Consider the following 13,236-nt stretch of genomic DNA (forward strand, 5'->3'; position numbering starts at 1 on the left):
AGTTAAATTGAGAGTAAGGGGGTTCAAACCATAAACCTTATTGTTACTAGCACACTTGTATGTCAATTAGATTATGTTTGCTTTAGCAGTTTTTAGGCAACCTTTACTACTTGCAATTATAAATAATCAATAGTAACATGAAAAGTGGGGCTTAATTAACTACAACGGTTGATGTTCACCAACATTATGTAATCACATGGTGGAACTTACCAAGAAATCTACAATCTCGGTTTCTAATCCCATTCCAGATGAGAGGATGACCAACTCTGATTACCATTATTCATTACGTGGTATCCATTCCTCTTTTGATGTAAATCTTTCAAAATTTTCCATATTTTGCTTTCATGTCTCATCCATCTCATTCAGTTATCATCCATTTAGTTTTTGTTGCACTTAAGATCAATATTAGTACATGTATATAAATAACTATATATTTGTATCAATCGATGAAAATCAATTATGGATGCCAATGATGTCGATGCTAATCTAAAATACGAACAAAATTGATACATTTTCTATTATTTTTAATCACGTAATGCCACTTTTCTTGGTCACACATTGATTATGAATACTAATACCAATATTGATATCTGTATTGAATAACAATATTGATACTTATATCATTCGAATACCATATTGTATACGATATACAAATGGAAAACTGATATATATCAATCAAGTATAAGCAAAATATCGATACTGACACAGACTATCTATATAAATACAGGTTAGGTAATCGGTATCTAAGAAGCATAGACACGGATATGATAGGATATGATAATACGTCAATTCCTAAAAAACTAAGACACGGATAGGTTGAAGACATGTTTTATACATACATACATACATACATACATACATACATACATATATATACATATACAGTATATACATATATATTATATATAATATAGTATATACTTATTATGCATAATCTCTAATAATTGTTATAATACTCATTTTAGGTTACATAAAGTAGATTTAAGAAGAGTGAGAAAAAATCCAACAACGCAAAGTGGTAGTTGAGCGACTAGAGTAAACAACAAGAAAGAAGTAGGAGATGGAGATTGAAAAATGAAGCTGAAGGGGAAGGGTGTGAATCATGATCTAGATAGTGAGAAAGAAAAGAAGATCTAATAAAGATTTAATCACCGTTAGACTTTTTTTTTTAACTTTTTTGTTTTTATTATTTTATTTTTAATCTATTTTGTTTCAGATTGCTAGATTTAAGTGGACTTTTAAATGAAATAGGTTTTGGATGGGATTTTTTAAGTGGTTGGACTTAAATTTGAGGGAAAAAAAACCAGCATATCTCCGTCACGTATCTAGAAGGGGATACTGTATTTGAAAATTATTTTTTTTTTTTAAAAAAAAAATAGATACTTCAAATCACATATCGGATACGTATCTGCCATATATCTAAATGTATCTGTATTAAAAAAGTATCTAATACCGATTCTCTTTGCAATTAATGCTCATTATGATTGACACAGGAATGATTGAGCCAATTTTAATGATGACTGTGTGGCCTTACTGCAATTGTAAGAAAGTACCTATAATAGAATAGGAAAAAATAGCGAGTTGTACTATTTGCTCTAATCTCGATCCTAATTACTATTTTCATTCTTATTTGGATATATTTATAATTAAAACACACGGTTCATTTGAAAAACTAGATCTACCGATGAATATATATTAACTCGTTAGATATATATTTTAAGTAATAAATGAGAAAATAGTTTCAAGTTGTTAGATAATATTCAGTTATATTTGTTTAGAAAAAAAAAAGGGGGGGGTTCTATTGTTAGATAGTCATGGTCTTAATTTCTAAGGAAAACATGATGGGGATGTGATTAGAATTTATATTATTTTGCCATAAATCGACTTTAATTACTATTCGTATCGTTATATGAATAGTTTTGATCCATCTATATAAAGCTAGACTGATTGATAACTAAGAAAATATTAATTATGAAGCTTCATTTTCTTATTATTCTTTAATAAATAAATAGAAAAATAATTTTGAGACGTTTGATGGTCATAATATCTTGGAAGACGTTCAAAGGAGAGTGATAAATAATTGAGTTTGAACCTCTAACCTCATGAGAATTAAATACATTTCGAACTATATGTTAATGTCTATAATGATAAAGAAATAATAGTTATATTATATATTTATATAATGTAATCTATCAAGTCTTAATACCAATTTAAATATTGAATGTTATAACAATGTTATGACATTTTGATTTCGGTGACCAACATATCATTAATATTAATACCATATAATGTTGAAAGGTTATTTTAATAAATGAGCTAATTAAGTACCTACTTCTATGGACCTCGATTAGATTGAGAGATGTTCATTTTTATTGTAAGGACCACCCTCTAATGGGATGGAGAATGTGAAGGGAGTGGGGGAAAAGAATTATCCACCTCTTCCTGTGTATGTGTCTCTGTCTTTGCTCTTATTTTTTAATTTATTATAATAATTATTGTTATGTTGTTGTTATTATACTTAAATTTCAAATTTTATTATTTAATAATCAAAATAATGGATATGTTTGAATTGAATACTTAAATTTTAGATTATATATATGAATAATTAGATAGGTAATTACTTCATGCTATAAGAAAATTTGAGTAATTTCTAGCTAAATTCTTGTCCATGTGAAATTAATTATATAAAAAAATAAAAATTAACTTTTTAATTAAAACTTTTAAATAGTGGTTATTTAAGTTAATTGACTTTAATTTTTTTTTAAAAAAAGCACACATTAAAAAAAATTCCTTACAAAGAACTCGATCTGATGAATTTTCATGGAGGATTCTCGCAAAATTAAATGAGAAATTTACCTGACTCCACCCGTAAATATCTCTAATTAGATTTGAGTTGTGAACTATTTGGAATATTAGGACTAGACCATTGTTAAACAACCCATTGGACATAAAAGAAAAATGAATTCCAACAACTAGATGAATGCTTTGACTAAAACCAACTCTCAAACTTACCAAAGCCAACAGATTAATTTTACATTTTATGAAGCCAATTTGACAATATTCATTGACTAAACCAATTGAATAAACTCAATTTGGTTGATTTGATCAAATTTTACCTTGTTTTTTTTCCTTTTCTTTTCCTTTTGAACAAACTTTCCTAAAACAAGAATAGCATCACCAACCGTCCTCTTTGAGGGCAGAGGACAACCAACTAGAAAACGAAATCCCAAAAAATACTACTCTCCCCCAAATAGGGAGAGAGGGATCAGAGTTCACCAAAATAGCGCCCTAGCAAGAGAATGGGCAACAAAATTGCACACACAGTGACATTTACTAAAAGAGCATATATGGAGCAGTTTGTGAATTTGTTTGTTCTCTAATAAGAATTAAAATTCTTCCAACATCATAACATATTAGCTTGATGTAAATATTTAGCCAAAATGACAGCCTAATTCAACCAACTATCAAGATATTTAGAAGTCTTAAAATAGGAGAATTTACAATTTAGTTCCTTCCCCTTACAACCCTTTATACATCCATTTGGGGATGGATATTTCTGTTGTAGTATACAGGTAGGTACTCACATTCTAAACAAAATAAATACTTCGTTGGTCAGATACGCCAACAGCTTAAACCTGAATCTCAATTCCAGTCAAGAATTCCCGACGCTCTCGTTCAAGCAAGAAGACAGTTAGCACCAGCAATGGTGTCAAAACTTGCTGGTACTTCCAACCTACCAAAAGATGATCTGCAATGGAGATTTTGCCTCTGCTTCTTTTCAGCAGTCATTCATGAAGCCTTTGATGGACTATGATTTTTTGAAAAACTTAGCAACTTCCTTGTATAGATTTTCTTCCTCAAAGGGTTTCGAGACGTAGCCGTCCATTCCACATTTCAGGCATTCGTCATACGTAGCATGAATCACGTCTGCAGTCATTGCTAATATCGGCATATGCCACTTGCCTTCCACTGCAGATGATCCTCCTTTGTTTGCCTTGTTCTCCATCATCCTGATTAGACGAGTCGCCTCAAACCTGCAGTTTCAACAAACTAGACTCAAAACTTTTGGACTAACTCGGTTTGAGTTAATGTTTCATGAAATGAAGAACTTTGCTATTCTAATAGATGTGTATAAGAGACAGAGTCAGAACATACCCATCCATTTCAGGCATTTGAATATCCATGAAGCAAGCATCGAAATTGTGTGGTAGCTGAAGCAACTTCAGGGCAGCTTTCCCGCTGTCTGCACACTCAACATCTGCACCAAATTTCTTCAGAGCGCCTGCAGCGACCCTACGGTTTACTCTGTTGTCATCAACAATCAAGATTCTCTTGCCACAGAGAAGGCTCTGGAGGAAAGCAGAACCATTTGGTAGGCCCCTTCCCCGTCTCTGATTCTTAACCCCGAGTACTTGTTGAAGACAGGCAGCCACCATACTCGCCCTCAATGGTTTCATGATCACAGTGTCTGCAAACCCTGCTGCTCTTGCCTTGTCTAGCTCTGCAGTGGTAATATTTGTAGCAAGAAGGATCAGCTTCGGTAACTTAAACGAACTCCCATTCAGTTTCCAGCTCAGTTGATGAATGATCCCACATTCCTCATCGGACTTTAATGTATCTTTTTCAACTAAGATCATGTCTGGAAGAATTGCGTTTCTGCAACATTGAGCAAAATAGTTACTCTAAGAAAGTTGCAACAGAAATCATCTGCAGAAAGGTCCACTAAACAAGCAGACTATAATACTTGGTGAATCTAAGGTTAAAAGAAATTTAATATATATATATATATATATATATATATAACATTCAACAACACTTTGATGAAATATTTCCAAGACTTTGAGTTCTCATTTGATAACGGTTTCATTTTATTTTTTATTTATTAATCTTGGACAATGGAACCTTTACCTATTTACACAATGGTATGATATTAACCACTTTGAGCATAAACACTCATGACTTAACTTTTGGAATCATCCAAAAGGCCTCATACTTTTAAATCACTAATTAACCCAAAAGCTTAAACTAATGGATGAAGGTAAATTTAATTATATATCATCTAACACATACCATCGGAGATAATTGTCCATACTTATATACCATGGATCTCTCCCTTCTCTAACCAATGTGACACTTTGTTTGCACCTAACGACTGAAAATTAACTTATGAAAATGAGGTGTTTACTTATGTTCTCTTTGTTTAGCTCATCACTTTTTGAAAACACTGAGCTAAATTTTAAAACAAAAAATGGTTTTGTAAGAATGTTATAAGTGCACTTTATAAAGACAGAAAACTAATAAAATGATGATGATGATGATAAAAGGACCTCACAGTTTTTAAGTGTTCAAAGTTACAACTGAGCGAACTGAACTGAACTCCTCTCCCCCTTATGTTATCTAAAAATCTCAAATTCTTACGGGAAAAATATTAGCAAATGAAAATGTGAGCACAAAATATTATGGCTGACGTTAATCAAAGCAGCAATAATGAAGTAGCAGAGATACTCCTTGAAAATTAGGAAGTTCAAAATCACAATAAATGTTTAAATCCAATTTTCTTACTTTCATGCTTATTCTATTTTAGTTGTAGAACTTTCAAATAGTTTCTTTTAGTTCCTAAACTTTGCATAACCATATTGTCGATAATTTTCTTGAAAAAGAATTACTTGACATAAACTTTGGGCCTTTGGCATAGTCACATTTTTTGTTCTTCACTTGCTGAATAGATATGTAGTTAAAGCCGGATGTAGTAGGTTTAATATTGGGTTCTTGAACATATACAATTTTTGTTTTCAAAGTGATTTAATGGAAAATCAACAGAAAAGGCTAAAATATAACAAACAAAAATTTAAGGACTAAAAGAAAAAAGTATGAGAGTATCAAGGATGAAAATGACTTATTCAACAAAAGTAATTCCACTCTTTTCAAAATTTCTATCTCATGTTAAAACAAAAAAAGAATAAAAGAAAAGGCCTTACCCTGGTACTGTGGATCCATTTTCTCTGCATAAAGAAGCTGCCATGTTGATGCTACTGGTGACTTCAACTATAATACCAAGTCTCTTCAAATGATATCTGGTTACAGAAGCTCTAACATGTTTCCTGTCAACTATTATTGCTTTCATTCCTCTAAAACTGGGGGGAAGTTCTTCAGAGTTGGGTTTTTTCATATCATTGATTGAGTTTTTCTTACATTTTCCTAAAACAGCAGTGAAGGAAAACGTGCTTCCAATCTGAGGCCGGCTTATGAAGTTGATCTGACCACCCATTAGTTCAACTAAACATTTGCTGATACTCAAGCCAATACCAGTCCCCCCATAATTTCGGGAGGTTGAGCTATCTGCTTGCATGAAGGGCATGAAAACTCGATTTTGGGCATGTAAGAGGATCCCAATTCCAGTATCCTCCACGCTTACCATCAAAGTAACATGACCACAACCCTCGTTGGTAACTACCATGTTGTTTGGAGTGGCATTCAACTGGAAGTTCTCATCAGCAATTAGATGTTTAAAGTTATCCCAGCTGTTCTGATCATCAGCTGCCTCATATCCGCTCAAAGTTTGAAATTCACGACCACCCGATATGAATAAGTCACTGTCAGACATTCCATTGACATATTTTGAGTCAATGGAGCCTTTTGAGTGCTCAGCTAGGTGCACTTTAACAAATATATGTCCCCTTTCAGTGAACTGGAAAAAAGAATGGAAAGGCTCTTTTCATGCTGTCTCCAACCATTTAGACAATAATACACTTTTAAAACACACACACACACACTGCAATGGTCAAAAGAAAACTCAAACAATCCCAACTTGTCCATAGAAGATGCACTAAGATTAAGTGTTTATATTCGGGAAAACTCCCCTCACCTTAACAGAGTTACCCACAAGATTGGTTATAATTTGTCTGAATCTTCCAGGATCCCCAATAACAATTTCTGGAACTTTATCAGAAACAAAAACTGCCAGCTTCATTTCCAAACAGATGATCAATTGCGGTTGAGATAACCATGCCAAAAAACAAGGAAATTATCAATTAATGCGAAATGTATCGGATAGCCAGCATTAACCAAACGTGTTTATTTGAAAAACAAATTACGTTCATACAGCTTACCTCCAGGCCCTTTTGTCTGGACTTCTCGGAAAATAAAGATAGCACATCATCGAGTATTGATCGAATGTCGAATGGAACTGCTTCCAGTTCTAACTTTCCAGCTTCAATTTTTGCCCGGTCAAGAACCTCATTTATTAATGCTATCAGTGCCTTTCCACAAGCCTGAGCAGTTTGAGCATAATCCTTCTGAGTAGAACTTAAATCTGTATCCAGAAGCAGAGCAAGCATTCCTGAAATTGATTGATGCAAACAAAGGTATAGAAATCTGAGTATCGTTTGCATATATAAAACCAGCCAATTTGGTAAAAGCAAAGCTTGACAGGAATATACGCACCGAGGATGCCATTCATTGGTGTCCTAATTTCATGAGAAACAGTAGCAAGAAACTGAAACCAAAATAAAAGAGAGTTTAATCAAGAGAAGCAGCATCATATAGATGGGTCAACATGTTTAAAACATACAGAAAATTCAACGCAGAATACCATATGAACTAACAGATAATCTGAGTGTCTTCTGAGTTTTTTCTCACAGATAATCACGGGTGACTTCCAACTAACATGCAACTCAACCAATCTCACATGACATTGGCATCCGAAAACTATTTCCAAAAGGATTTTTATGAAAGAATTCAACTATTATCGGTAACATAGAAGTACATATCCAACGGAGACCGTGCTCTCCACATTCCAAGCTTGAATCAAAAGCCAAAAGATGCCACTCCTAAATAACTTCCATGTCTTTATACTCTCTAAGTATTACCCGTGCTAACATCATAGCTAACAAAATACATTAGTCACACACTTGAATTCACCATTGTAATTTAAATCCATTATCTTAAAGATAATTGAATTTACCATTTATCCTTTTGACTACTAAGTCAAAATGCAGTGATCTGGAAAAGAAATAACGGGTCCATAATCAACATATATATTTGTTTATGTTCCTGTATAATGTAGAGATTTAGTTTTGGCTATTCCATTCATTTAACCATCACTACAATATGCATACCTTGAACGTAAAGAATCTGATTCATTTTGAACTTTCATCCCAACTATCCTTTTCTATCCCCCTAATTCCATTCGTTTTCTTCTTTCTTCAAGTCTCTAATTTTTTAATTACTATAGGACCTAATTGATGGTACCTGGGATTTTGCTACATCAGCAGCCTCTGCCCGAACTTTCAGTACTTGCATCTCATGAAAATCATCTTCAACCTTCACAATGTGAGTTGCTGCACCATACAAAATATATCCGACTAACAACCCGATCACGAAGAATAAGAATGCAGTAGTAAGGGCAGTCCAGGATGTGGGAGCCCTCTGCTGATATCTGCTCCATATCCACATGAGGAAAGCCATAAGTGACCGAGGCAAACAATCCACATTAGAGAAGTAACTAAAATGGCAGAATCCTTTACCTACAAATCATCAAATGCTTCCTGAATGGATCTCCAAAATCAAGGCTACTCTCATGCAAAAGAGACAAGTCACCATCTTGATATTGATGACCATACATGACGAGGGGATCAGAAGAGTTTGTGACATCATATACATTTACTAAAATGGCCTGATTCCCTGCAAGCTGCCCAAGCAAGTTCTCCACGAGGGACTCAACATCAAAGGCTCCGCCAACGTAGCTGCTTTAAGATAAGAAACAATTTAAGATATCTAGGATATATAATTTCTCTCACATGATGCTAAAGCTCAAGAGATTTGAAAATTAAGGTATATGCCGATGAGAGCCAATGATAATACTTGACAGATAATTCTACATGTTCTATATTTAATGATAAACAAACTAATCACAGACGAATTTATTAAGAACCAAGGTAGTATGAGATGCCTTAGTTCCACATTGGTTAAAATAGGATGACCAATGTGGTACTCAAGTGACTTGGCTCTCTCACCCCAATAGCTAGCTTTTGGGGTGTGGTTCTCCAAGGTGCTGCCTAACAGAATTCACATTCCTAATTAAACTACATCACACCAAGACTGACCCTGCTGTTGCTTCAACCCGATCTTCTTCAGTTGGTTTAGATGGCAATTTGGATTTGTAAACGGGAAATGTCAAAACAACTCCAAGATGATGAGAACCCAGCAGCCTGAAGGGGCTTGTTAAAACAGCCTTTCCTGTTGCTCTAGCCCTCAAAATATTTTCACGGTCCTCCTGCATCACATCAGGCAGAAGAAATCTACCAAATGAGAAAGGAAACGACTTACCACTTTTATCCAGTGTATAAGCTAGAATGGCAAGCACGTTTTACTCTACCTCTCCTGACATCATATCCAGTGATTCAATATAAGAGACTGTTTCTTGAGAAAATATTACTGGTGCATATTCATCTCGAATTGGCGAGGGTTCTCTTTTCATTGTTTTTATCATCCACCCGTGTTGCTTTTCGAAGATATCCCTCTCTGAATGAATCACTCTTTGTGCATACGCCACACCACTGAGTAGAGGCCGTTCAAAAGCAGTTCTGGCTGTGTATTCTGCAAAAGTTTCCTGCATTGTTATGTTTCGGGCTCATTAAACAACCATGTCGTAGAAAGAAAAAACAGTAAAATGCCAGTTTCCTCAAGAAAATGCAAAGAATGAACTTGTGCATCTTGCAAGGTTCAGATTTCCCAGAACTATAAGAACAAACCAATGTACATAAATGAAGCACAAACCTGATCAATAGCAGAAGGGTTTTTGAAGTAATGAAAGGTGGAAACAAGGACAGCCAACGCATGAACATGGTTAACACTAACACTGAATTGATCCTGCAACATCCTTGCCCTCTGCTCACACATGCTCCCCAACACTTCATTCCTCCTTACTTTATTATCAGCATCCATGCCATTATAGATTAACATGCTGATAAACGCCATCCCCATAACCCAGAACAGAAGATACTTTCTAAGCCAAGCCCTGTTAGCTTGAACAAATGTGTAACCCTTCTTTGTTGTTCCCATTTGCTCATTCCACTTCATAGCCACAGAGTTGCCCAGCTGCATTTTCATACCCATCTTCCACAAATCTCTGCTTCGTCTTTCTCTTCCCCTTTCACTTCCTGTTCTTCATTCCCTTACCAAAACTAGGCCAACCTGAAGAAGACCCTGCAACATTCTTGAGCTCACTTTCTTTCTGAAATTTCCTCCGACAATTTCTTCTGCAATTGAACAGAAAAGCAAAATGTTGACAAGAGGAAGATTGTCACAACAGCATTTGAGCTGTTAGATTTAAAGTTCTGAAAGAAGAAAAAAAAAACCCAAAAAAACCCTCCCAAAAAAAAGAAAAAGAAAAAGAAAAAAACCCATTTCCTTTTATATAGCGCTCACCAAAACCCATTTCTAGAGTAGGAAGGAATGACGATGAGCTGAGCTGACTCAGTATCAATAAAGAGAGCCTTTCGATTCCCAGAGACAAGCCTGACTCTCAAAAGATGGGGTGTTTCTTTTTTTTTTTTTTTCTTTTATAAATAAAATAACATCAAAGGGAGAGAGAAAAGCCCACATTCCAAAGAATTCCTCGCTTCATATACTTTCTGGTCAAGAAGGTCTTTGCGTAACAAAAAAGGAAACAAACAATAAAAAATACAGAGCAGAAAGTTAATCATTCCCCTCCATTCCTCCTCCTCCAAGCGTGAAGTTCAGTGACCCGTTTCATTTCCATTAAACAATCAAATTCACTACTAAACCCAAGAAAAACCACACACGCGTAGCGAAGAACACAAGAAGAAACACAGAAACAAACACAAACTGAGACAGAGCAATAAGAAAACAAAAAGAAAAAAGAAAAGGGGAAAGTGGGTTATCGAAAGAAACAATGCTTTTGCAGTTTTTCTCACCTGGGAATTAAAAAAAAATGCAAAATGTAACCAATGATTTGCAGAGATAATGGAGGAAGAAGAAAACTCCTCCACAGGTTGATCTGAAGTGGCTTTTACTGTAGAAATTTCACATGGGGTTTCTTTAATTCTTCTCTTTCTTCTTTGTTCTTTGTAGCTCAAGAAATTGAAATCAAAATATTAAGGATTATGAAGGATTTTCTCAGATACTGTCCTGACTTTCCTGTCTCCCTAATCGCTCACCTTCTCTATACTCTTTCACTATTTCACACTCCCATTATGTCGTCTTCTTTCTCTCTGGCTTTGTCTCCCTTTTCCTTTTATATATATATTTTATTCTCTTCTTCTTCACCAAATTGTTGCAATTCTCTCTCTCCTCTGCTGTGAACTCGCTTTTTATACTGAATACAGGTATGGCCTCAGAGAAACTCCATTAACAAAACAAAAAAGAATGGAAATAGCTTCAACCTGAATGGACCCAGAACCAGAAAACTCAAAAGTTAACAAAATTTTTCTTTTGGGTTCTTAATTTTTATTATTTGCTTTTTCTGTTCACTGTGTGAGAGAGAATCGAATTGGTGGGAAGAGGAAGACGAAAATCTCCATCGCAAATCTGTGTGATAATGACATGGCGACATTGCTCGGATCTCATTCCCTTTGAATTTACCTCTAGCCCCCTCCATCATCTATCTTATGTTAAATTAATTTTAGCATATATTTCAATTATGTAAATCTTCTTACCATTTATTTCCGATAAAATTATTTTTCTAACTAAGATTTACTCATAAATGTTAATCTCAGTTTACATTAATGATATAATAAATGTGTCTCCTAATTTTTATACCGCAATTATTGTCTCAACGTAACTCAATTGACATACAAGTGTGTTAAAATATTTCCACTCAAGTGTATTAAACAAAATTACAGTGTTAAATTTTAATTTATTTTAACAAATAAATTCTATAAGGGTATTTAGGAACAAATTGTATAGTTTGAGAATAAAAATGAAATATTTCAAAAGTTGAGATATAAAGGATACATACGTATTCTTATTTTTTGACCAATTAAGTTAAATTTCAAATTTTAATCTATGAATTTTGTGGTGGTAGCTTTATAGTTTATAGATTTAAAGAGTTTTGATTTTGTTTTAGAATATTATGTCACGTGATTTAGAGAACTCGAATATATTCCTTTTAGGAGAAGTAGAAATGTGTGGACTAAACCTTGTATTGTTCTAAAAAAGTTTCAATGAAGATTTTATGAACTTTTGATTTTGGTTTTATCAATACTTTTCTATCGTACAAAATATAATTTGGAAATATATGACACACGAGAATAAGTTTACTTGATAAAAAACAAAGACATGTAGGCTAAAACATTTCATTTAAAATATCATTCATATTCTATGTTATATGTTATTAATTGAACCTTCGTCCATATGCCTTGTTTTTTAACGAATTATTCTACTTTGTTTTATTATGTTAAATTGTTGTTTATTAGTTTCATCGAGTATCAAGTAGATATTTAAAATAGTTGTCGTGATAATATTGAGATATGAACTTTTAAAGTTCATAAATTAAATAAAATGCATTGACTAGATCTGTTATTCTTTATTTCTTATAGATTAGATAGTCAAATCATTTCATCTGACTCTTTTAGAATATTTTTAAAAAAATAATAAACAAATTAATGAAAAGCTTACTCAAATAGTCAAAGATATAAGTTTTGTAAGGGAAAAAATTATTAAATTGGATTTTTTTCATCTTTTTGAGTTTGTTAGGATAACAAGTTTTCTTTTCCTCTTTAGTCTTTAATTTGTGATTTAGGTTAGTTTCATTTGAAAAAAAAAATTGGTCCTTTCACATCTTCATGTTGGGACCCACGTTTTGATTGTTCCAAATCATGACCGTCCAAAATCATCAATAGGCCACGTGTACAGCTGGAGATTATTCCATCAATTAAAGCATTAGAGTGTCCACATTTTTTAATTTATTGTTGATTAAAGTTATGGCAAAGTCAAGAATTGATTTTTCATTAATGGGAAAGAAATCTTCCTTTTTGTGCAAGAAAAAGAAAAATCAGAGAGGATCTTGACTAATTACATAAAAATTCTCTTAATTAGATGATTTTCCTTTTTTTTTTTCCATTTTCAAATGAATTGACTTAATCGAATCCCATTAAAATCAACTGCAATCTAATCAAATGAAGTGAAACTTGATTAATTCCAATTATTTGAACTCTAAAGAATCTAATGCTAAAAATTTGATAGATAACCAACATCAAAAGACAGTTTATACTC

At 33.4% G+C, this 13,236-nt stretch overlaps 1 protein-coding gene across 4 annotated transcripts; it reads right to left on the reverse strand.

Moving 5' to 3' along the window:
• Positions 1-3,356: 3,356 nt before the first annotated feature.
• LOC120067201 (histidine kinase 4-like) lies at positions 3,357-11,505 on the reverse strand. 4 transcript variants are annotated; one of them, XM_039018689.1, is made up of 12 exons: positions 10,938-11,505; positions 9,778-10,259; positions 9,377-9,610; positions 9,105-9,274; positions 8,526-8,744; positions 8,251-8,437; positions 7,444-7,495; positions 7,110-7,339; positions 6,866-6,964; positions 5,979-6,688; positions 4,156-4,656; positions 3,357-4,034 (listed from the first exon to the last, which is right to left on the reverse strand). In XM_039018689.1, the coding sequence occupies exons 2-12, from the start codon at positions 10,114-10,116 to the stop codon at positions 3,809-3,811; spliced, it is 2,967 nt and encodes a 988-aa protein (XP_038874617.1). In that variant the 5' UTR covers positions 10,117-10,259; positions 10,938-11,505; the 3' UTR covers positions 3,357-3,808. The 4 variants fall into 4 exon arrangements, with proteins under 4 accessions (XP_038874617.1, XP_038874619.1, XP_038874618.1 ...); XM_039018691.1 differs by lacking the exon at positions 10,938-11,505 and adding an exon at positions 10,429-10,897; XM_039018690.1 differs by lacking the exon at positions 10,938-11,505 and having other exon boundaries at positions 9,778-10,369.
• Between the last annotated feature and the right edge of the window lie 1,731 nt (positions 11,506-13,236).

Source organism: Benincasa hispida, chromosome 12 (genome assembly GCF_009727055.1).
Source record: "Benincasa hispida cultivar B227 chromosome 12, ASM972705v1, whole genome shotgun sequence".
Classification (NCBI taxonomy): domain Eukaryota; kingdom Viridiplantae; phylum Streptophyta; class Magnoliopsida; order Cucurbitales; family Cucurbitaceae; genus Benincasa; species Benincasa hispida.